The 26,850-nt window shown below is 34.9% G+C and overlaps 1 protein-coding gene and 1 long non-coding RNA gene across 7 annotated transcripts in view; one reads left to right on the forward strand and one right to left on the reverse strand.

Moving 5' to 3' along the window:
• The window catches only part of PIK3C2G (phosphatidylinositol-4-phosphate 3-kinase catalytic subunit type 2 gamma), a 422,739-nt gene that overhangs the window by 320,885 nt on the left and 75,004 nt on the right, over positions 1–26,850 (forward strand). For all 6 annotated transcript variants that reach the window (XM_021922093.2, XM_021922095.2, XM_017945702.3 and 3 more), the window contains 3 exons: positions 10,871–11,060; positions 11,548–11,669; positions 15,119–15,227. In XM_021922093.2, the coding sequence (XP_021777785.2) occupies positions 10,871–11,060; positions 11,548–11,669; positions 15,119–15,227 (421 nt within the window). The remainder of the gene's footprint in view (positions 1–10,870; positions 11,061–11,547; positions 11,670–15,118; positions 15,228–26,850) is intronic.
• The window catches only part of LOC103875653, a 63,519-nt gene that overhangs the window by 12,354 nt on the left and 24,315 nt on the right, over positions 1–26,850 (reverse strand). Inside the window, exons 3-5 of the long non-coding RNA XR_002515572.2 lie at positions 14,348–14,425; positions 13,737–13,774; positions 3,952–3,996 (exon numbers count right to left, since the gene is read on the reverse strand). This is a non-coding gene — a long non-coding RNA (uncharacterized LOC103875653). The remainder of the gene's footprint in view (positions 1–3,951; positions 3,997–13,736; positions 13,775–14,347; positions 14,426–26,850) is intronic.

The raw sequence follows: 26,850 nt of genomic DNA on the forward strand, positions 1-26,850 counted from the left end.
TGGCTAGTTTCTAGTGGAAACACACAGGCCTTCTTCTGTTTACCTCTGCTTAGCATATTCTATTGTTCCCTGCCCAGTGCCCAATATTCCCCAGTGTAAATTCCAGAGAGAGACAAACTCTGACTTAACTAGTTGCCTTTGTCCTTACTGGACAAGTTCCTTCATGCGAAGCCACAGTGGATTTCGTTGCCCAGACTTATTCCCTTCCTATCATAGATCACCCCTTCACAGAAAAATAGCCTAGAACTTCTTCTGTGAACTTTGAGCTGTGAGGGAAGTCTTAGGAGGGGCCATTAGGCAGAATGGGCACAGTGACCGTCCAACAAGTATAACATTGAAACCATTGGAAATGTGGATGGCATCCAGAGAGTGCACCTGGCCTCCACATCATAGACACAGGAGCCAGAGTCCCTGCACCACTGAAGGTTTGCAGACTCAATTCCAGAAATTCTTTGTTCCCCTCATTCCTTATTTATTTCTCATGGCTAGGGTGTGAGACAAGACTCTTTATGCACAAATGTCAATGATTTTATATCTTGTTTCTCTTCAAAACTGAGAAATAGCACATGGGATGGAAATGCAAATCCTTGTGTACTTTTATCATTAAATTTTATTTTTTTTTACTACGATGCAAACTGTGGTTATAACTCCACAAATAAGAACCAATGTTTTCCTTTGTCTTAGCTTAACAATTGATACCTACAGAAATAAACACTACCAAGGTGAGATGGGAACACAGAACCAAAAGAAAATAACAATCAAGAAGTCCAGCTTTTCCTAAATAAGAAAGCAGATTCAAAGGAAAATGTAAATTAAAACAAGTAGAATTTCTCCTCTCATTCTGAAAGTCTCCCATTATTTTTAGTTATAATAACAAACCTGAACTAAATTAACTTTATAAACTGTTTTTAACTACAGATATAACCACTTATAATATCTGTACTTCCTAAGTTGCATGGCCCCGTCACAGTCATTACAATGTTTGATAGTGTGGTTGCTGTTCTAAATTTCTGCAGTAGGGGAAATGCTGTTTTTGAATTATATAAATTAAACTGAGAATTTGCCTAAATTGCCTAAATTCCAAGTCAGGACACACCTTAACTATTAAGCTTTGAAAAAACGATTGTAAACTCTTCAGGAGACTATCAGTCTAAAGGTTAAAAGCATTTGCAAAGTTTAATGTACCCACCAAGAGTACCAAAAATCATTAGTGAAAAAAGATGAATAGTCCAGATGGCGCTGTTTCCCAGCAGCCGTTTTATGCACAACAGCGCTGTGTATCTGTTAATCCCCACTGGTATTTCTAACCCTACGCATTGCATACAATTACTATATACCAGTGATTTAACAAGCAATTAGGCTACAATCGTTTACTATTTTAAAACATAGTTTTCACATTTTAAAGATTTTTATAACCTTAACTATAGCCCCATTTATCACTATTGATTTTTCTTTACTGTTGCATGTTAAGATTTATTTTTTTGCTTTCCATACAACTTCCTTTTAATATCATTAATAAAATAAATGGCTTTGGGAGTGGGAATTGAAAACCGGAATATCATTTCACTGGCATATCACTTTATTCATAGTAAGACTAACCCATCAACCCTTCCCTGGTTCCTTGATTCAGTTTGTTCTGATTTGGTCAATTTTATAAGGCATCTATCTAAAAAGTTAAAAGAATTATTCACTCCCAGTCAAGTCCACAGAGCTTGAAACTCTTGTTTGAATGCAGCTTGGTGCCTTATATTTACATAAGACTAGCTGAACTTGTAGCATGAATTCTGAAGACTTGAAACCTCAACTTGGAAAACAACAAAGACCTTTAAGTTTGTTAAAGTATTTAAGCCAATATCTAAACTGTAAAGCAGGAGAAAGAGGATGGGGAAGAAGACAGAAAATAAGAAAATAAACGCTAAAGCTGCTGTTTGTTCTAATCCTTACCTAATACCTCTCTTGTAGGAGTTCAAGAGAGCACCACAAGCCAGTTTCCTTTGAGCAATAAATTTGTACATTCATTTTCTCTTGTATCCCTCTTTGTATACTTTGCTACCTTTTAGACTCATATGTATTTATTTCTTTACTTATTGGTAGTACATTTTCTGAAATAATATTTGCGTAATACCATTTCATTTCCAAAGACTTCTCCTATTTTATCTTGTTTGATCCTATCAATGATCCTGGGAAATAGCATGGTTTAGTAATCAATTATGTTTTATAGATACAGCAATTGAGTCTCCTGAAGTCATTCAACAATGACTTTCTTGAGATGACTGGCATGAGTCATCAACTACATTTTATAGATGCAACAGTTGAATCTCCTGAAATTGTTCAACGATGGCTTTCTTGAGATCATGGGTAGACCTAGTGAGTACAGATTAGAACAAGATTTATTCCTTGCATAATGAGTGCTTTTCCCAGGATACAACTATGCCAAATCATATGGAAAAAAGTTCTGCATATGGAACTCTTAATGTCCTGACTGTCAGATAAATATAAATGTTCTTTAACTTTAGTGTCTTCAGATTAGTTGAAAGACCATCATAAGAAAAACATCTACAGGCTTATAGCTAGGTTTCTCAAATTGGTATACCATGCTATCAAAGCCCCAAGGATTAACATGACATATCCTTTTTAGTATCTTATTTTGTTTAAAGGATTAGAACATAAACTTTAAAGTTTGGAGTCAAATGTGTACATACACATTGCATACATGTGCAATCAAAATCATCATGTGCTCTTTTTTCCATGTGTGCAATTTTGATTTTTTAATAATAAAAGTACATAGAAATGAATCATTTTATCATGTACCTAGAATACATTGGCAATGATTGTCACTGAGCTCATTTAGGAATAGTAAAGTTTTTTGCTTAAAAAAATATGTGTTTGAATATTTAGTGCAGTATAAATTTGTAGTAAAATAGGAATTATCTGATAGCATACTTCATAAGTTTAAGTAAGAGAAAGCACTGGTCCTATATTTCAGAGATTACCAATTCAGTGCCGAACTACTACTTTTCTTTATGCAATAAAAGAAACTGTGACAAAATTGTGTTAATTCACTGTTCCCCTTGAATGATTAAGAGTGACTTGTAAAGCTGGACACTCAGTCAGTAACTTCAATACAAAAAACAAAGTAATGTGTTTCTTGCACATGCCAGAATACTGCAATGAAATGAAGTTTGAGATTTAGATGAAGAAATTTGCTTATGATGGGTGAGTCAATTGCAACTCTTCCTGTATTTTTATATTATAAACTTATAGTATCAGTGGTAACATAAAGAATGTTCTCATGCAAATTCCTTCACAGAAGCCTTCTGAGAAATATTTTCCTGTGACTGTTAAAGAGACTGACCATTGAAACAGTTATTCTATCCAATTGCCAAATATATGAACAATTTAAACTGTAAATCAAAATATGTTCTCGTAGAAATCTCCATCAAGTGTTGCCTAAGAACCTTCATTCAACTGGCAATGGCGTCGTAATCATCTCTCCTCAAGGCTTAGTCTGATGTCACTCATAAGGCAGCGAAAAATGTTTGCCATTTATAGTCACATATCAACATAAATGTGAATTTAAAAACATTATATTTAATTTGAGAAAAAATAATCTGCCTAGATGCTGAATCTCACCCAGAAGATCAGAGCTCTGGATTCAACTCAGTTTTCTGAGAGTGATAGACTCAATTGCCCATTCACATACACAGTGCTAGGAAACCTGTTAGAGGCAATGGTTTCTGATGATAAGCAATTAAAATATTTAGTTTATAAGTACATATATTATGAAGTAGAATACAGTGTGTACACATTTTTTAAGACAGGACCTAAGGCTTAAGAAATTTTACACTTATTATAGGTCCCTTTAGACTATGTTCCTTGGCAGCTAGAAATATGTCACTTTTTTTTAAGCGTTATTTCTATGTAAAAACCAAAGGATCATTGTCTTAGTACCTTTGTTCCACCTGAGAATTCCACAAGTTATTGGCTTATTTTTCTCTGAAAGACAAAATTGAATTATTGTTTGCTTTTTAAAATCCACAGTGAGAGCAGAGACTAAGGAATCAGATAAACATGAGTAGAATTCTTCAGTTACTACTTCTTAGGTGATGTCACCTTTGGTATGCATTTAACTTCTCCTAGTCATTTTCTTATCCATTGCTGAAATAATTTGACTGCTCTTCTCTAAGGATGAAAAGATTAACATGAAGCATTTAGTGTAGTACCTGCCAAGGGATACATACTTCCTGAGGGCAGAAATCTGGTTTCTCTTCTTCACCTCCCAGCACACAGAATAGTGCCTAGCAAGGGAGGGTTAAAAGTGTTTATCAAGACTGCTTGGAGGCTTCCCTTAGGAAACTTAAGAGCTAAAATCCTCCCAGCTGCTGCTTTATTCCTGTAATATAAGGATAATCCAAAGCATAATCCTGCTAATGCTGCCATTAAACAAAATAAATCAGGGAGCTATTACTTGGATAAATTAGATCCTCACAGAGGCCTGAAACCAACTACACTCAGGGCCCCAGTCCCAAGTCCAATCATAGTTAACAGCAGTGTTTTGTCTGACCCGTTAAGTCTGACACCTGAGACATAAGAGATGGATTTGAGTGAAAGTCTGCCCCCAAACCATGGGCTGACCATAAAGTCTCACCCTTCATCTTCAGCCTTCTTACATCCTAACTGTTGGGTAATATAAGAATAAGGTATGGGCAAAGTTGAGATTTTGCGAGGGTGAGTTCATCAAAACTTAAAATTTATGATTCACAAAATTTAAAACTGATATCGTCACGAGAAGTGAGTACATGCTGTCACCCTAAAGCTTTTCACTCCAGCACATAAAATGTGATCAGTAAATATTTGTTGGATCAATGTTCAATGAATGAATGAATGGTAGAGTCTCCATAAATCATGATTAGTATTATACTCCTACTATTATTATTATCCTCATGTCTTTAAACTGCTGATGAAGAAATAAATTAATGTTTTGTACTGCCCTGTGTACCTGTAAATTCATAAGTGCAAACAACATCTTTAGAAATGGTGAACACTGGGGAGACGAATGATGGGCTCAGAGTCATATTTTAACTTTCTTAGCAAGTGTTGGCCTAAATTGATGTATAAGAGTGGAAGAATTTGGAATTTGTTCAAAAAAGTTTAAGACCAGAACAAGATAAATGGCCCTGAATTTTTATGAAATTAAAGGAAAAATTATTAAACATAATTGAAGTACGTTTGTAATATTGAGGACATGGCAGATTAGTTGTAAAGAAGACATTGCATGATCACTTTGATAGATGCCAACCCAGAAAAGTCATACTGGATTACATTCAACATCCATTCCTCCTGGAAAATTTTAGTACACTCAGAATAGATCCAAGCCTAGATAAGCATCATACTTTCAAAAGTTAAAAATTATAAGCATTCTCATTTATGGTGGGGAAAAGATAGTATCTTCTATATTGATAATAAAGCTGTCTAATTAAACTTTGTTATGCAGGTTTTTTTCAGATGAATAATACAATAATTAATATAATCCCAGAGAATTAGCACACACACATACAAACAAATCAAAATAACAAGAATTTAGTAAAATAAGTTGTTACAAAGTAAACATTTAAGACTCAGTACTTTAAAAATTAAAAAGAAAATATATGATCACCTAAATAGATACAGAAAATGTAGTTAATAAAATGTAGAACCATTCATTTAGGAAAAAAATAGAAATAGAAAAGAGTATCATTAACATATAGCTAAAAACCTACAGAATACATTACGCTTAACAGTAATCATTGAAAGATTTTCCTTTGTAATCAGGAACACACCAACAATGCTTGCTATCACCACTTCCATTTAATATTGAAGCGGAAGTTTCTTAGCAGTGCAGAGTGACCAAAACAACCACTACCATTATTTGCAGGTTACATGACTGTGGTACATACAAATTTCAAAAGAATGTACATATGTTGTTAGAATTAATAAGAGTTAAAAATCTACTCATATATTATTGAACGTTAATTAAAAGTTAGTAAAAGATAGCATTTATGTCATATAAAATATGCCAAACCAAAGAATAACTCCAACAAAAAATATGCAAGACCAAACTAAATAGAACAATATACCACATTCGTGACTGAATGTCTTAATACTATAGAGATGTTAATATTCTCCAAATTGATTTGTAATTTACATACAGTACCATTCAAAATCCTCTCCTATTTGTTTTGTGTGTGGGTGAACTTGATAAGCTAATTCTAAAATATATTTAGGAGGTCAAAACGGCCTAGAATAGTGAAGAACCCCCTAAAGAAAATGAGATAAAATAATTGTTCTCCTGGATTTCAAGATGTACTATAAAGTTCCAGCTATTTAGGATAGTGTAATACTGATACAGAGATAAACAAAGAAATGACTGCAACAAAATGAGGAGGCCAGAAACAGGCTTTTGTATATATAGACCCTTGGTTTTGGGCAAAGTTAAACAGTAAAGAAAAAAAAAAAGTCTTTGCAATTTAAAAAATTGTTAAACATTTTTCATCCATATTTGGAGAAACCATGAGGCCATTTAAAAACATGATTTAATGCTATGTTCTGAATTAGAAAGATTGTTCAGTCATTCAACAAATATTTTTGGATCACTTACTATGTACCAGTTACTATTAATTTTTCCCTGTAAAATATATTATTAAGTTAACAAAAAAACAAATTGCAACATTACATACAATTGTGATTCTTCTCTAACTCTCATCTCACACAAAGTCAAAGTTCTTACTCAATTGTGCCCTTTAGGTCTTTGATTCCCTTCTTTCTCTACTCACTTTATGTCAGCGACACTGCCTTCCTTTTGCTGTTCATTAAACACTCTAGCCATTCATGTACCTCTGAGCTTGTGGACTACCTGTTGCTTCTGCCTAAAATGCATTTCATCGGAAATTCCCATGGTCTACCTTCATGGCAAGTTAAGGTCTTCGTCAAATCATTCAGCTCGTCTTTTTAGTGAGATGAGCACTTTTCAGTGGGCATCCTATTTAAAATTGTAGTACTATTATCTACCCCCATATTTCCTCTCCCTATTTCCTATTTTCTTTTATAATACATATTACTTTATCAAATTATATATTTTTACTTGATTAATTACTATCAGAATTTTATATTATACAAACTCTAAAAGAGCAAAAAACTTCCGTCTCTTTTGTTCATTGCTAAATCCCATCACTAGAATAGTACCTAGCATGTAATAGGAATAAGGACAATGTGTGTGTCTATGTGTTTGCATGTCTGTATGTTTGCATGTCTGTGTGTTTGCACAAATATATAGAGAAAGTTCAAAAAAGAATGATGTCAAACTGCTTACAGTGGTTATTTCTGGGGAGGAGCACTGGCCTCCCGTGGAGAAAAGAAAAAGGGAACCTTTCACATTTTACTTTATATTTTCCTGTGTTGCTTGAATTACATATGCTAAAATGCCAAGTTTTTAAATGTCTCTAAATCTCTTACATACAACAGGCAAATCAACCAGGATAGCAAAATCCAAAAGCTTGGACAACATTTATGACAAAACTAGGTAACAAGGTATACCCAAGGACCGTATAATAAAAGCAGGTGGAGGCAAACCATTAAGTTACAAGATTTGTGTGGTATGAGCATTTGGACAGAAGGAAGCTAAGGGAAACCACAGGTACTCTGGCTGACCTGAGAGCAGTACTCCAAAAGAGTCAACAGGTACTTGTTGGAAGCTGAGCAGGCTAATTTGAGAAAAGCCGTTGAAATTGGAAGTACTTTTTGCACACTCTATTTCACAGGCAAGGGTGAGGGTTCTGTGGCAAATATAAAAAGATTAGGCAGTCTATGAATTCTCAAATTTAACTGGGGCTTTCTTCCAAGAAGAAGTCTCTCTCACACTGAAGAGAAACTGTTGCACATATAATCCAACTTGTGTGGACAAGCGATAATATTAGCAAAGGGAAAATCAAAGTCCAGAAAGTTGGAGGAAGGGGATCAAAGGAGAAATATCTCAGAATGTATTATATGAAATTATATATATATACTTTTTTGAGACAGAGCTTTGCTCTTGTTGCGTAGGCTGGAGTGCAGTGGCACAATCACGGCTCACTGCAACCTCCATCTCCCAGGTTCAAGCAATTCTCCTGCCTCAGCCTCACAAGTAGCTGAGATTACAGGCATCTGCCACCATACCTGGCTAATTTTTTGTATTTTTAGTAGAGACGGGGTTTCACTAGTCTCAACCTCCCGACCTCAGGTGATCTACCCGCCTTGGCCTCCCAAAGTGCTGGGATTACAGGCATGAGCCACTGCACCCGGCCAAAATCATTTTTTTAAAATCACTATGTGACAGCAACAGAAAAGGAAACCCCAGACCCTAAAAAATCTTCTACTCCTTCCTGAAAGTTCAGGAATACTCATTTTATATAAAAATGAACAAGAAAAATGACCACGGTTGAAAATCATACAGAATTACAAGAAAAAGAGAAATAAGAAGCAAAATAATATCCTTACAAAAAATGTGGGCCAGAAAGACATGCCAACAAAAAGGATAAACTGTATCCTTATATATTGAGATAAAAGAAATTAAGAAAATGATAAATATATGAAGGAACAACATAGACCACAATTAGGAAACCTCAGCAAGGAAGTGATTGAACCCAAGAAAGAATTAGAAATAAAAGAAAACATGATTTTACAAACAATAAGCTAGAAGAGGCATAGGAATGAACAAACACAACACACAATGCCTAAGACAGAAGGTAAAAACAGAGAGCACTTTTAAAATAAAAAAGAAATAAAGAAAGGCAATGAAGATCCAATGTACATATAATAGTACTCCCTGAAAAAAAGAAAACCAAATAATATATAAAACTATATCAAAACTAAATAGTATATTTAGTATTTTAACAAATGCTAAGACTATAATTTAAGAAAAAAATTTCAAAAGTGGAAGGATTTGAAATTACATATTGACAGGGCACATTGCATATTCAAAAAAATGACCCAGAAAAACCAATACAGAAGCATGTTTCAGAAAAACTACTGAACTTTGCAGAAAGAGAAACTTCCTTTAAGCATGTAGGCAGGAAGACTAACTCACTTATATGGGAAATAATTTACTATGTCATCAGAGTTTTGAATAGTAATCCTTTGTTCCAGAAGAAAATAGAATAGCTTTATGGCACTCAAAAAAGAAAATGTGAGCTAATGATGTCATATCCAGGCAAACTAACTTGCAAGTATAAAGGCCACAGACCAACTGTTGTCAGCTTACAAGAATTCAGAAACTTATTTCCTTGAGCACTTCTTGAAGAATTTACTGGAACATGAGTTTCAGATAAAGTGACTGGAGAGACGTGGGCATAAGGACTGGTAGAGTTTATAATTAAGTGAAGGTTATAAGAGAAACTGAAAAGTGTGTTTAGTATATACACTATACAATACAGTTCAATTATACTATACAATTGTAGGTCAACAAAAAATGGAGGTGGGTTTAGACAGGCATCCAGGCACATGCCTGTAATCCTAGCTACTCAGGAAGCTGAGGAGGGAGGATCCTTTGAGCCTAGAATTCAGACGCTGCAGTGAGCTACTATCTCACCACTGTAGTCCAGACTGGGTGACAGAGTAAGACCCTATCTCTGAGAAAAAAAAAAAAAAAAAAGGAAGTGGGGGCTAGGAGGAGGCACAAATTAAAAGTAGAATAAGCATACTGTTTGCTTTATAGTATTAACTGAGATTAAAAGGGTAATATTACAAGTCAGATACTGGAGAAAATGGAACAAACAGTATGAGAAAAGAAGCTATTAGCTGATTTCAATATTGCTCTCAATAGAGAATGAATTAAAAATAAAAAAAGAAAAGGTAAAGGAAAATATAGAAATATATTATTATACCATTAGAATGCAAACTTTCTTAAATACAAAAAAAAAACCTCTAAAAAGCAGAGACAACAAAAAACACCAAAAACAAAGGAAAACAAATCAAAGAATGAAAAATATTTTATATAAAATACTTGTCTGTTAACTATAGGACTTAAGTATGCTACCTTTTTAAAGAAAAACATAAAAATATACAAAAATAAAATTTAAATTAAAAATTAAACAATGAAAGTTGAGCCGTAAGTGTTAAAACAGTTTAAATATAAGGGAAGGGAAAGAATAGGGTAGAAAGTATGGGAATAGCTACTAGGCTTCTTTGAATTTACATTACTTAACTTCTGGAATTATGTAAATATTTTAAATAATTATAAGCTGGAATTAAATTTTTTTAAAATTCCCCCAAATAAACAACAAAATCCTTTTTTTTTTTTTTTTTTTTTGAGGCAGAGTCTTGCTCTGTCACTCAGACTGGAGTGCAGTGGCGCTATCTCGGCTCACTGCAAGCTCCGCTTCCCAGGCTCACCCCATTCTCCTGCCTCAGCCTCCCAAGTAGCTGGAACTACAGGCGCCCGCCACCACACCTGGCTAATTTTTTTGTACTTTTAGTAGAGATGGGTTTCACCACGTTAGCCAGGATGGTCTCGATCTCCTGACCTCGTGATCCACCCACCTCAGCCTCCCAAAGTGCTGGGATTACAGGCGTGAGCTACCGCCCCCGGCCACAACAAAATCTTAAAATGTGGTCATATAATATAGCAACTACAGTTTTATATTTCATCACAAGAATTTCTTGTATATTTATTTGCTAACAACTCCAGATGCGAACTTGAAATTTATACAAATAACATTTAATAGTTGGGCTCCAAATAAATACACATGGTTCTTGGCTTTTTCCCCTCACACTGACAAACACAAAGAAACAGATCATAACTGAAATGAGTAGATGCAGAGGAGTGTTACTCACCATCTTTTCTTTTACATTTCTCTAGGAAAATAAAGGAAAGTCTGGAGTGTTTCCCTGTTAAATTGAATAACTTGATCCACACACTTGCACAAATGTCAGCCATAAGCCCTGCCAAATCTACTTCACAGACTTTTCCTCAGGAATCCTGTTTGCTGAGTACAACTAGGTTGATTCAAACAGCAACAATTTTAGGGTTCAGCAAGAAATCCAGTAATGTAAGTTTAAAATCTGTCATCCTGACTTAAGTATCACTTGACTTTATCTCAGACTTCCCTTCACTATCCTACACAGCCTTTCTTATAGCATAATTTTTTTACTATGCAAATGAAAAATTATTTACAATTTAAGCAGAAGTGTCATTAAGAGGATGTTCCAAGAAAAAAATCGTAACAACAAGAGCTATGAGTAGAGAACCATCAAAGAGAACAATTCCTGCCCTGTGGTAGAGTATAAATCAATAACTGATTAAAATATCCACAAGAACAGCAAAAATTAGGCAATCTCTTCCTAGCACATACGATTATGATACTCTTAGATATTATTTATAGGTAATTTTGCCTTTACAAAATGCATCTCCTGGCTTTTATGATAATGTTTTGCAGAAAGGTTCTCCCTTTGTTTGGTTTACATAAAATAGGGTTTTAGAATGTATCACAGGCTGATATTGCCATCTTTTGATTTCTATCTATTTACTTTCTGCAGCTGTATCTGATCCAGGTGACACACAGCAACAACGAAACAAGCCTGATAGAAAAATCATTTGACCAGTTTTCAAAACTTCACAGCCAACTTCAGAAGCAGTTTGCATCATTGACTCTCCCAGAGTAAGGCACTGTCCTTTTACATTGTTTTGCCTTCAGTAGTTGTCCTTGAGCAAAAAGAAAAATTATGGTTATGGGATTTTCTATTTGTGAGCAACACAGTATTCTGACTCCAATGCCATTGAATCCATCCCAGCAGAGTCTGAATTGCTCTCAGAGTGAAGAATCTTTTGTCTCATAAAACAGAACAAGGTTTGCAATTTTCTTTTTACTTCCAGTCATTGATTTTGTAGACAGACAATTTCAAAAGTCACTTCGTTTTTCTTCGATTATTGGGAAAATGGTCTCATTTGCCTGTTTTTAATTTAATCCTCTTAGTTATTTTTTATAAAAATACAATTGAAATTGAAATTGCAGAAGAAAATTGGATATGTTTACTTTTTCAACAAATAACTGTAATATAAAGCCTATATATATAGGCTTATTAATATACACATTTAATTATATATAATTATATATGCTTATTAAATATATACATTTAATTTTAATACCAGAAAAATGTAAACGTATTTATATCAATTAGTATATTACTAACTCATTTTGTTGCCATTAATTTTTAACTTTGAAATTATTAACTTGCATTATCTAAATTGAATTTGTTATTTTGATCATTTTGAAGCCATCTTGAAAATCATTATTTTCATTTATGTTATAATGGAAAAATGTTAACCATAAGCAAACTAAAAATATCATAAAAATTACTTCTGTTCAAATAATCCTTCCAAAATTCATTACTTAGAAGCAGTCAAATTTTGATCATAGACTTCAGTCTATAAAAAAGGTGTACTTTGATTTTAAAAATGTGAGCTTTCCAGAAATTATGATATTGCACTTATGTTAATCAGATGTTTTATCTACAGTGAGATTTTTGTTAAGTAAATGGTCCTTTTATGATGTAATTGTTTATACTTTACCTGGCATACTTTATACATGTGGATTTTTACTTGGTTTTCAGGATTTAGTCACTTTCCAAAACACAAATATAAGCAAAGTTAGTACATAGGGAAATATTACAAATTATTAAAAATTGAGTAGTTCACATTCATGAAAAAAACTGTACTGGCATATATAACAGGGATTTTTGAAATGCAGATACTTTAAGCATCAGGAAGTCAAGAAATTAAGAGCATACTCAAGAGACTGAGAGGGAGATAAAGTCATTCTGGAAACTTTTAGAAGTAACATCAAGTTTTAGAATTATCAAAAAATCTGATAGAATAACAGAAAAAAAAGAAACACCAGCAAAAACTCAGTGTTTGGCTGCAAATACCACATTCAACATCAATGTTTGCTGTGATAACCTTACTAATTAATAATTGAGAAGAGTAAGCTCATCTTTGTTTAATGGCTATCCTTTTTCGGTTTCAAAAATGTCTCTGTTCTACACTGTACCTCACCAATACACATCAGTATAACTTGTAAAACTTTAAAAATTCTAATAATCTATCTCAATTGGCCTCTTTTCAGTTTTCAGCTTTTGTTAGGATTCTGCTTTGCTCATTACTGCTGCCTGGAGCTTCTTACATTGATTTTCAAACTGTGTAAGCAACCTGTGGAGGCAAGGAACATTTTGTTCTATGTTCCCTGAACACTGTTTGCATGCTGACACTCTCAAAGGGGCCCAGGCTTACAGTGATGCACACAAATGAAGGATGAAGATTCTCTACGACTTCTAAATTTACTGAGAGAAGCCCTATGAGAGTTATGTAAATGTCATCTGGAAGGCATGATCAGAAAGTCAGAGTCATGAAGAATGAAATTCTAATCAGTTCATACCATGTAACAGTGGACTTCAAATCAGCTATTTGTGTTTCTGGGTAACTTCCAAGGGTACACAACATGAAAATATTCCTTAAAATTAATAATCTTTTTTAGAAAATTAATATGCTTGGCGAGAGTTGACTTTCTTCTCCCAACCATCCAAAATTTTATTTTGGTACACTGATCAGGTTATAGAAACTTCTGAGGACCAGACAAAAGGGCAAATCAAAATATTGGTGTTGGTATTGAGAAAATGAATTACTCTAATAATCAAATATCAAATCAAATCTTTGTCAGATGTTTTCTTACCTTTGTTGTGAATGAAATTGAGGGAGGATATGATGATACTGTCAGACAAAAGATCATAAAAAGTAATTTTCAATAACTGCTATATTTGACATTTAACTCGAAGAAGTTTCAATTAAATGACAGTATTATAGAAGCATTCCTCAACTTTCACATACTTATTTATATGTAAGATGTTTTAGGACATATATCTATAAAAATATTAACAAAGTAGCAGAATTGACATAGACTTCTGGTTTATTCTACCAACAAGGAAAATTCACAGACAGACAAATTAATACTAATTAATACAAATTAATTTTAATTAATACAAAATTAAAACCAGCCTAATCTCTCATTTATCAAATTCATTTCTCCCAAAAAAATACTATGCATATATAGATATATAGAATATAGATCTATCTACCTTCTATGCTATATGTTCAATTGATTGTATACTGGTACTAATTTTCGTGATTAAATTTGGATGAAAAATTTTAAAGACTTAAGTCTTAGAGTCTGCAAGAGACTTTAAAAAATAAAATGTTCATTGTTTAAATATACAAGCATAGAGTTTTGAACTTTCCTGACATTTCCAACAGGAATCAGTGGGGTGGCATGAAATTATCACATACATCTGTGTCTTTGCTGACTGTTCTTTATTATCCTCCATGTTCATTTCCCCTCCAAGCATGGTAGCCAAGCCGTGGTTCCTACCAAAGAAGCAGAAGTGTGGATGAGGCAGCAGTATGATTGGAGTCAGAGGAGGCTGCTAGGTAGTTCCTAAAAAGGTATATGTAGACAGCAAGATATGTTACCAAATGCTACCCATTACCGGTCATCCCACATAATAATTGGTTTTAATCAAGTTCAAGCCATCAAGATGAATCATCAGATTGTGCAAAGGAAATTCTGCAAGTAGTCAGACTCTTGGGGAAAGTGTTACTATTTTGTAGAAGGCTAAGAGTAGATGGAAGCATAAGTCACTTGCTAAAATGCTTAATTTAGTTAGTATAATGGTGTCTCTAGTGAACCCAGAAGCAACAATATAATCTGAACCTTTTGAAAAATTTTGAGCCATTAACTTCAGTCTTTTTCTAAGACCCCACATATGTTTAAAAGACAAAATGTGTGGTCTGCCATTAATACAGTAAGAAGGGACATATAAATTGATTTAATATGTCAAATTAAATTAAGTTAGTATTAATATTAATAACCATTAATATGGCATGAATGACCACAGCCATATTAATAAAACTTCCAGGATTAATCGTGTAGACTATGACTTTTTCAAATATTTTCTTTGGCCCTTCCATCTGATACAGCTGTAACTTCGTGAACCATCCTAAGATGAAAAGGCCAGTTTTCAAACTAATGAAGATAACTTCTTTTTTCTCTTAAAACAGATTTCCTCATTGGTGGCACCTACCTTTTACAAATTCAGATCACAAAAGATTCGGAGATCTAAATCATTACATGGAACAGATATTAAATGGATCATGTGAAGTTACAAATGTAAGTTACAATTTATTTTTCTATTTTTACATAAAACATCAACTATTTATATGTTATTAGTGAGTGAGGTGGTTTATGCCTGTAATCCCAGTACTTTGGGAGGTCAAGGTGGGAACATTGCTTGAAGCCAGGAGTTTAAGTCAATCCTGGGCAACAAAACGAGACCTCGTCTCTACAAAAAATTTTTCGAATTATCCAGGCATGGTGACACATGCCTGTAGTCCCAGCTACTCGGGAGGCTGAGGCAGAAGAATCATTTGAGCCCAGGAGTTGGAAGCTGCAGTGAGCTATAACAATGCCGCTGCACTCCAGCCTGGGTGACAGACCCAGATTCCATCCCTAATAATAATAATATTTTATGATAACATTCTTTGGGTTCATTCATTCAATGAATATGTATGCCTGATTTTGTATAAAATACATGAACTGAGAACTGTGGAGCAGCAAAACAAGTATAGAACCTTGACTTCAAATAACTTCAATGGAGTAATATGTGATAAATGGACTATCAGTGCCGTGAAGTGCTCTAGAGTTTTAGAGGAGTAAGAATCATTCCCGATGCAATAATAAAGTTTCAAGGAGAAGAGAGCATCTGAGCCGAGCCTTTAACACTGAGTAGGATTTAACAGAGGTGGCCTGGGGAAATGTCTCAACAATATAAGAAAAATTATGAGTGAGAAAAAACAAAAAGAAATCGTATTTTTAAAATTTAAATCTGTTGCTGCTGTGACAAGTTACCACAGATTTGGTGGCTTAAAACAGTACATATCAATTTTCTTTCAGTTCTGGAATTCAGAATTCTGAAAAACAGGTTTTATGGGATTAAAATCAAAATGTTGGTGGGCTTGTTGTGGAACCTTTTCAATTTCTAGAGGTTGGTTGTGTTCCTTGGCTTGTGGCTCTGTTCCAGCGACACAGTGGCACACTCTGACCTCTGACCGTGTCATCACATCTGCTTTGGCTCAAATTCTGACCCTCCTGCCTTCCTCTCAGAAGCGCTTTTATGATTACATTGTGTCCATCTGGGCAACTTAGGATAATCTCACCATTTCAGGATTCCTAATGTAATTCTATCTGCAAAGTCTCTTTTGCCCTGTAAGGTAACATATTCAGAGTTTCCAGGGATTAGGACATGAACATCTTTTGGTAGAAGGTATTATTCTGCCTCTCATGGGGATCTAAGAAAAAGCGCAAGGACACAGTTCTGATGGATCTCAGCTTTCTTGTGATGTAAGAGTTTGGACGCCAAGCCCAAGTTGTTAGAAACTAAAACTAAGCCTTGAACTTATTAGTCAGTGTTCTCCAGAGAAACTGAACCAACAAAACTGTCTGTGTGTGTGTGTGTGTGTGTGTGTGTGTGTGTGTCAGAGAAAGAGAGAGAGAGAGAGAGAGAAAGAGAGAGAGAGAGAGAGAGAACAAATTTGTTTAATTGGCTCACATGATTGTGGAGGTGCAAATCCAAAATCTGTAGGGTAGGCTGGCAGGCTGGAGATCAGAGAAGATTATTTACCATCCAAGTCCCAAGGCATTCTGCTCAGAGTTCAGTCTTGGTTCTGTTCAGGTATTCAATTGATTGGATGAGGCCTACCCATATTATGAAGAGTAATATGCTTTACTCAAACTCTGCCAATTTCAATATGAGTCTCATCCAATAAAACACCTTCACAGAAACATCCACAATAATGTTTAACTAAATATAGGTACACTGTGACTCAGCCAAGCTGACACACAAAATTAACCATCACAAGAGCCGTGAGGAACTGAAAACACTGTGAAGCATGATGCCCCTCACCACTTTGGTAGATCTTGGCCCTCCTTACTGGACTAGCACATTGTTCTTCTATTTTTTGTTTTCACTTTTAAATTGTAAAATGTAAACACACATTCAGAAAAAAATCCACAAAAGAAAATTAAACAGTTCAAGGATAAATTATAAGAACATCTAACCATGCAGTAATTTCAAAACATGTCTGAAAATTGTTTGCCACCCTCCCATCAAGAGGAGGCAGCTTGTGTCCCAACCTCTTGATCCCAAGAGGGCTTCTGTCATTTGCTCATCAAATAGAATATGGTGGAAGTGACCCTTTATGACTTCCAAGATAGGTTAGAAAATGCCATGCACCTTCTAACAATTTCTTTTGGAATGGTCACTGCAGGAGCCTTCAGTTGCCATCTTTCAAGCTGACCTACCCTGAGTCTGCCAGGTAGAGAAACCAAAAATATTGAATACAAAGAGACATGTCTAAGGAACAGCAACCGATCCAGTCCCCAGCTGGGACTCCATCCCCAAACACCAAATGATCACAGTCTCATCAGAGACCCCAAGCAGAACACCCAGCTGAGCCCTGTCAAACACCTGAACTAAGAGATAATAATACAATGACTGGTTTTAAGCCAATAATGCAGTGATAGCCCATTTCCAAGATTCATGGATTTTTATTGTTGCATAATATTTTATTATATGAATATATTATAATTCATCTGTAGATACTGCTCTACATAGACTTTTGGAATGTTTCCAGTTTGAGGCTATTACAAACCATAATGTTATGAACATTCTTTCACACGCATGACTCAGTATCCACGTGTTGTTCTTACACCCAGGAATAGAATTTCCAGATTGTAGGATATGCTTATTTCAACCTTATGATGGTCAGTTTGTTCTCTCCTTTGCAATAAATACATTTTCCAATTTTCTATTCTTGGTATTGTTAATCTTTTAAATTGGGGCCATTCTGGTTGGTGTGCATCTCATTGAACTCTTAGCTTGCATTTTCCTGTTACTAATGAGCTTGAACACTTTTCGATATGTTTTTTGGTCATTCAGATATCCTCTTTCGTGAAATGCCGGTTCACATCTCTTTACCATGTTTCTATTCAGTTAACATTCATTTATTGATTCATTTCTTGGTTGAAATTGTTAGAAGGTGTATTTCTTCATATATTCTGGATAGAAGTTATTTATTATTTAAACAGATTGAAAAAATTTTCTCCTACTCTGTACCTTGTCCCTTTGCTCTCTCTGTCACGTCCCCTGATGAACAGAAATACTTAATTTTAATGAAGTGAAATGTATCAGTATTTTCCTAGTAAGAACATACCCTACCTCAATGTCATAAATGTGTGAATCTTTTGGGGTGATCCATGATCAACAGCTCTTCTCCTTTATTCAGGTTTACAATGTGCCTTTCATGTAATACTTCTTTATCCATAAATAAAATGCACATTTTTTTTTGAGACAGAGTTTTGCTTGTCACCCAAGCTGGAGTGCAATGGCGTGATCTCAGCTCACGGCAACCTCTTCCTCCCAGGTTCAAGCAATTCTCCCGCCTCAGCCTCCCCAGTAGCTGGGATTACAGGCACCCACGACCACACCCAGCCTATTTGTGTATTTTTAGTAGAGACGGGGTTTCACCATGTTAGCCAGGCTGATCTCGAACTCCTGACCTCAGGTGATCTGCCTGCCTCGGCCTCCCAAAGTGCTGGGATTACAGGCATGAGCCACTGTGCCCAGCCTGAGATGCATACTTTATTAACACACACACTCAAGCAGCAGGTAGAGAACAAGAGAGAGAGGGCAAGGAACCTGTGGACCAAGGCCTTTATTGCAGTGTAGGGTATTATCCAAGCAGGTTTCCCACAGGGAGTTCTAATTAGAGGTTTTAGAGCAAGCAGGCGCAGGTTCCATAGAGGTGCATGGTGACTGAAAGTAGTCATTGTAGCATATCTAAGCAATATAAGCAGTGTGTGGGTATGAGTGGAGTGAGTCAAGAAGGTCATGTCTATCTGACCCATAGAGAGATGGTCACCAGGAGGTGGTTGTATAAGAAATATCTGGATCGACCACATTAAGGAGCTTGAAGGCAAAGAACTGAAAACTATCAAAGATGACTAAGACTTTCTTCTAGGATTTGAAAGTGCAGCTTATATTCAAAATAAATGCCAAGGCAATTAAAAATTATAGATTCACTACAGATGGCTGCTTAACTTTACTTTCAACCTATCTAACTTACACATTTAAAATTTGAATCCCTTTTTCTAGTAAAGGTTTGATTGCACCCCACAAATCTCTCTATATAATATTGTATATATAAATTTGATATACAATACCATATTTTCTTTCTTATTCTTTCAAAATATTTATAAACTTTTCATTGTGATTTCTCTTATGGCCATGGATTTTTAAGAAATACTTTTTAATTTTTTCAAATATATTTAGCCTTTTTATTTTTGTTATTTTATTTCTTAAATATGTATGTCATATTTAAGTATATATTTAAGTATTAAGCTTAAGTATGTCAGAGAACACACCTATAGTTTCAATTTTTTCTAAATTTTGTGATGTTTTATGGTCCTAAATATGGTCAATTTCGGTAAAAATTCCAGGCATGCTTTAGAAGAATGCACCCCATAGTTGTGAGACGCAGTGTTCTACACATGTGTATTAGTGCAAATTGTCATCTTGACTGATTTTTGTTTGTTTGTACCAGTAGAGGTTTTTAGAAATATTCCACTATATTAATATATCTAATTACTTCTCATTATCTTCCTGTTAATTTTTGCTTTGTATGTATTGTGGCTGTTATTAGGATCACTTACATGGAGAATTATTATATTTTCCCATTATATTGAAATTTTCACTAACGTTCTTGTGTCTCTCTTATCTCTAACAATGCCTTTTGTCTGAAAAATCTTTCTTCTGTATTACTAATGTAGCCAGGCCAGCTTTATTTTGGCTAGTGTCTGCATGACACAACTTTTTCCATTGCTTTACTTTTATCATATCATATTTTTCCATTTCAATGATCACTCTTATAAGGAACACACAGATGGATTTTCTTCTAAATCTAGTAACATAATTTTCATCTTTTACTTATACTGCTTAATTATTTACATTTGCTACTGTCATCGATATATATGTGTGTCCATGTGTCTATGCGTATATGTTATACTCAATCTATCACTTAAATGCTTTCTCTCTTTTCTTCCATTATTTTTTTAAATTTAGTATTTATTTTTCCATTTTGTCCTATGTAGCCTCGGGAGTTATAAACTCTTTTCCTGTTAGGAATTACCATAGACATTAAAGTATGTGTCTTTGACTTATTTAAGTCTAATACAAATTAGAATTTTTAGGAATTTCCCAATGATACAAGGTCCTTAGAGCCTATGCCTATTTAACCCACTTGTGTCTTATATGCTTTACAGATAATGTATATCTATATCTGTATCTATAAACTTCAGAAGTAGTTATTATTTTTAATTCATGTAATCAACATTTGTTTAGTCTTTTATTCTTGAGGGATATTTTTACTGACAATACTATTTTAATAGCAATGTAAAATATAATTATATATAGCTATAGATATAGCTTTTATAATATAAAACCTTATTATATATAGCTTTATATATAAATATATACATATAATAAATCTTTATATAATTAAAGCTTTATATAGGTAGCTATATCAATATACCTGCTGATATATATAAATATAATCTGCTGATACATATCTGCTTTTGTTTTTTTTGGCACTTTTACTGTAATCTGCTCAGATGTAATGTTGTTACTTTTATCATGTTTGAGCTTCAGAGCTTCTCGAATTTGTGCTATGATGTCTTTCATCAGTTTTGGAAAGTTTTCAGACATTATGACTTCAAATATTGCTTGTACCATTTCTTCTCTTTTTCTAGGACTGTATATACGTTAAACCTCTTCAATATATCCTTTACGCCTCCTATTCTTACTCCTGTATTTTTTAATCATTTTGTCTCTTCATGCCTCGTTCTGAGTAGCTTCTTCTGACATAACTTCTGGGCTATTAATTCTCTTTTATCTGTGTTTAATATGTTATTAAACTCATTCTTTGAGTTCTTAATTTCAAATATTATGTTTTTCAGTTTTATTTTTTCCATTTTTATGTGAGTTCCCCATTTTTACTGAAAATCTCAGCCTTTTGTATTCTATGTTTGCAAACAGTAAGTAATTTTTAAATCTTTCTTAAAACTCCACTATTGAGAATCACTTCATGTATGATTCTAATGTGTAATGTTTCTACTGATTTTCAATCATGTAGTCTTGTTCACTTGTGAGTTTAGTTATTTTCTTTATTGTGGCCAGATATCATTCTGCAATATCCTTTGTAGAAATAATTTACCAACTAGGTTACTATTATCGTAGTGTGGAAAATAATTAAATATAGGGACATTAACAATCTAAAATTGCCAAAATTCAATTGCAGCAATTCAGATTATTTGAAACTGAAATATAGCCTTTGTGAGGGCCTCTTTCTGGTTCATCCTTATTCCTCAGATATAGCCATCTGGGGTCCAGACCCAAGGAGAGGCAGATTCACCAGCAGCCTACCTGGCAGTCCTGGATTCAATTTCCTTTCCTCCTGTGTCTGCAAAGTGGTCAAAAGTGCTGCTTAACTTCTCAGCCTCTCAACTGCTCCCACTTGCGTGAGTAAACACCCACGCCAGAGAAGCAGTGCCAAATCCTGGACTCACATTCCTGAATCTGTGTCTTCCTTCCAGATCCTACCCTGGTAATTTTTCACTATCTTGTTGGCTCTCTAACGCTTTCCAGCAAAGTTTAAAAAACAAATGTCTAGCTGTTTCAATTATTCTCATTAGGATATTTGGACAAAATGGCTTAACCTACTATCACCAGAAAATGGAGTCTAAAACTGCAACCATCACCCAAGCTACCCTTGGTTTTAAGAGATGTCTGCCATTTTGCTTCCCCATCTCTTTCTTGTGCTCCACTGCAACCATTCTCTCATAGGTTACTACTGTAGGGTCTCAGTCTGTGGTCACTTTCCATCCCAAAAAGTATTTAAGGATTTCTTATCGGGCTGTTTGCTGCTACCCACCAGTGGCTCTGAGAATAGCCTAAAAAAGTTAAGGGAAATGCCAAACCCTAATTCTGTCCCATCTCACATGTGAATCTAAAAAGGCTTTTAAGATCACACAAACACACATATACTAAATATATGCACAGAGCATACAATTTCCGAATGCTAAAAGGAGCTCTCATTTTCTTTACTATTAGGTTTTCATATCACCATCCTGTAGGAAGGATGGATCTTATTTGAGATGAATGCTACATTTCATAGGGAGGCACCAAACTAACAGAATATTCTAGAGTTCTTGGATAGACACAGGATCTTTTAGTGATTTATCTGAAACATTACCCTTAAAAGTAAAGAGTACATGGCCTTTTGGATTTTTTGCCTTTTGATGTAAGAGTGAAGAACACTTATAGAATATTTTTAGCTAGTCCACAGATCTTGATAACTTTAATGTCACCCATGAGAACCCATTTCTAATATTAATGTGACTAGTCAATAAGCCACTATTTTTATAAAGAAAAACTCATCTTTAACATTCAGTTTGCCAATTACTAAAATGCCTATTATCAAGTTCTGAGTGAATAACAGAAGCACATGTACTGACTGCATCTAGATGGGATTCTTGATTAGAATACTAAGAACACCCCTCTTTTTTCCTTCCCCATACCACTGCCCCAGTTGTGCATCTTTGATTAGGACATTAACAAGTCATTTCTAGACTCGACTCTGCCGTCTTGATTAAATGCCAGCAGCACTTGGGTTATATATATGTTATACATATCTATACACACATATAACATATATGTATATGTTAAGAAACATATATAATATCATGTTGCACATGCGGAAATATTTCAAAGTAAATTACAGGCATTGTAACAGTAGGAAAACAGCTAACCCCATAACCAGAACTTACTAAAGGGCCAAAGAGCTCTATTTTTTTCTCAGCTGTCAGTTCAACAACCTTTCTTCTCCACTAGGATCTTGGGAAAGCTTTTACGTGAAATTACATCTCAAGTCATGGTTTAAATTTCTTTTGTTACATGCTCTACAATAGATTGAATCAGTACATATAAAAAAACTCACTGAAATTTAAATAAATATCAATGCATATATACAAAATAGCCTCCTAACTGTAAAATAGACTCACTGATTCAGTATGTTGGCTTATTGCTGTACCTCCTAGTTGAGTAATATTGTGGTTTCATGATAAATAGATGTACTTAAAGAAGAAAATCCTAGGTCATAAGGGTCCTAAGCACTGTTAGAGAAAACCTGAGTTGTCAATAAGGACTGCATTAGATGGCATATAGTCAGGAGCAAGAAGAGGTGAAACTTTTAGATCCCTGTCAGCAGTTACTAGGAAAACAAGTGGTTCTCAAATTACAGTTCCTATATGGTGCTGGGAATCTCACCTTGAAACTTATATAAGAATGTTAAATATTGGCCCTACCTAGATCTACTAAATCAGAAACTCAGGGTGGGACCCAGCAATCTTTGTTTTTAACAAGTCCTCCAGAAGATCTCAATACATGGTAGTATTTGAGAACCATTGTTTCAGACAATGAATATCTTTCCATTTATTTTTCTGTTTAAATATGTTCAGTCATTTGGCCTCCAATATAGCAGGTACTCAAGTATTCTGTTATATTATTGATTCTTAGCAAATTTTGATACAAGAATATTGCACTGCAATATTGTTTCAAGGCTGGTAGACTCTCAGCTGGAGATGCTATGTTGTGTCAAAGGACAACTGCCTGAGCACTTAAGGAGGTGTATTCAACTAATTGCAAGTGAGGTAGAGAAGGCATCCCAGATGGTATGGCATTTAAGACGATATTAAAGGGCAAGTAGCAGTTGGTAACTAGAAATCGGGAAAAGTCATGCTAGGCAAAGATAACTGCAAAAACAAAACATTATGGTTACACGCTTTCTCCCGTTTAGAAATTTAAAGAACAAAATGACTATATTCATCTCTATTTTTACCCCATGTCTAGCACTAATACTAACTCTTATCAATGTTTACTAAGTGTTTTTGAATGAGTAAATGAATAGCAAAATCATTAGCACCTATTAGCCTATAAAACTTCTGCTGCTATTGAAAACCTAAGGGACTGAAAGATTGCATCTGAGAAGTGTTTAGCCATGGTCTCTAAACTTGTTTATTCTGATAACTTATCAAGTTTTTATTAAAAAAAAATTGCTCATGCTTCCAAAATATATAACTCATTTAAATATGTTTTATACATAAACTACTATACAAATAGTGACACACATTTTAAAACTTGTAGAAAGTGAAAAATTTAGAAAAAGAAATGTGAATGTTATTACAAAATAAACATTCATAGTACTTTAAATATCTTCCTTCACTTCAATGCATAATCCCACATGAATGTCATGACAGAGACCTCTGGCATTGTAGAGCGTGATCTTTGGAACCCTCTTTACTGCCAGCTCTGGGGTAGGCTGCACTGGTTACCTAGTGCCATGCCCAGAAACATTGCCTGGCCATGGACAGAAAGGATGAATGGTAATAGCACACCAAGTCATGACTGTGCCCTCCAGAAAGATCACTCAGATTATACAAATCACATTTGTAATGTACCTATTATGAGCAAAGGGAAAGAAATGAACAGTATGTGCTCAGTCACTATGAAGATAGAGTAGTGTAATAGGGAAACTGAGAGTATAATAATGTCAGTAGTAGGAGGAAACAAAGAAGTAAAATAAAATAATGCTTGAAAACATTGTTCACAAAACAATAGGAAAGCAAGATATTGTATTCTCAATATAAAATTCTCAATATTGCATTCTCAATATAAAATGATATAACATGTTTTAGTATATTTGCCTTTCTGTCTCAGTCCATGGGGAATAAATTATGACTGAGGCTTCCACCCTACAGAATCAAGGGAACTTAATTCATCCCATTGGGTTCCAGGTGATTTTTGCATGTTAAAGAAGCACATAGGGCCGGGCGCGGTGGCTCAAGCCTGTAATCCCAGCACTTTGGGAGGCCGAGGCAGGCGGATCACGAGGTCAGGAGATCGAGACCATCCTGGCTAACATGGTGAAACCCCGTCTCTATTAAGAAATACAAAAAACTAGCCGGGCGAGGTGGCGGGCGCCTGTAGTCCCAGCTATTCGGGAGGCTGAGGCCGGAGAATGGCGTGAACCCGGGAGGTGGAGCTTGCAGTGAGCTGAGATCTGGCCACTGCACTCCAGCCTGGGCGACAGAGCGAGACTCCGTCTCAAAAAAAAAAAAAAAAAAAAAAAAAAAGAAGCACATAGAATGCTGACATCTTAATGTCCCTCACTGATGCTGACATTCTCTGAAGGTCACGTCTGTTCATTTATACTGCAGTCAAGGGCTGTGGGTATGGCAGTATCTGTAAAGAAAAGTGCTGAGGGAATAGTGGATGGATTGTTATCTTTGCATGCTGAGGGCTGTCTTACTGACTATACTAAAGCTGTTTGGAGACAATACCTGTCCAGCAACTGCTGAAATTGTCAGGTTTGGGCTATGTAAGCTGAGGCCAATAAGTGCAAAGTAAAAAGGTGTCTGATTTCTGGGACTGGTGTGAAGAAGGTGAATATTGGAAGCAGCAGACTTTCAGTAGGAAACTCCTAAATGTATCTGCTATGAAATCTCACAGGATGGGTTAAGATAGAAGTATTAGCAGAGGCCTATCATGAGAGCAGAAGGCAAAGAAGCCAGGCATGTACAGGCAGAGAAGGTTTTTTGTAAAGGTGTAGTTTAGCACAGCAAGGCTTAATGAATATTGTTGCCCATCATACTCATTGCTGCATGGGGACGTAAGACCAAAACCACCAAACATAGCTTGTAGTTTTCATCACATCCACATTTGCAAATGTGCTAATTAAAGTACTACCCTGGAGGCCCCAAGGAGAGATGTTTTTATCTTGTTTTGTGTCTCTTTTAATCTCCATTGGTCAGTATTTATGGAAAGCAAGGCTAAAGAAATTCCAGGCACTACATTGTTTTTATATTGAATTGAATTAAAATCTAATGGGAGAAGGTATTTACATCATCAAACATGAAATACTGTTGTGAAATCACATAGCCTAAAAATACTCCAAGTGAGAATATTTCAGCCATCTTCTAACACTGGAGTTTCAAGGAGGTGAATCCTGTCTTGTTCCAAAATAGTCTCAAACTAAAAGAAGCTAAAGTTACAGATGTAATACCTTATCCCAAGCTATCATCCTGGTAATTAACTCAGTTGATTTTGCACAATGAATATTTAGGGTACCATACCTTCCTGAGATGTATAATCTACATCTCAATTATTATTTGCCCTTTCTGGACAACAAAATAAATAAAGTAGTGCTATATTAATAGATGCCAAATCATCAAAAAGTAAATGTGGACACTGAGGAGCCTCGACGTATTAGCTGCCACATTGAAAATCACTGTCTTAGTCATTCAACAAATGTTTATTGATTGCCTACATTTTATACTCTCTGGCCAGGGGTGCCAAAATAGTACCTAGTAACCAATTGGTTTATAATAAACTGGGAAGATTTTTAAAGGAATGTTCAGAGCCCCATCCTTAAACATGCTGGTTCTAAAGGTAGAAGGTGATATATTAGGTATCTGTCTTGTATTTCAATAATTCTAGTGATTCAGATGCACAACCAGGTCTGGGAAACTCTATCCCAGAAAGTAGGAAGCTGAATCAGACACAATGCTGCCATAAGAAGCCTGCAGTCTTTGTCTATATTCTGTCTATGTTGATAGGCACCAG

This window comes from Papio anubis, chromosome 9 (genome assembly GCF_008728515.1).
Source record: "Papio anubis isolate 15944 chromosome 9, Panubis1.0, whole genome shotgun sequence".
Classification (NCBI taxonomy): domain Eukaryota; kingdom Metazoa; phylum Chordata; class Mammalia; order Primates; family Cercopithecidae; genus Papio; species Papio anubis.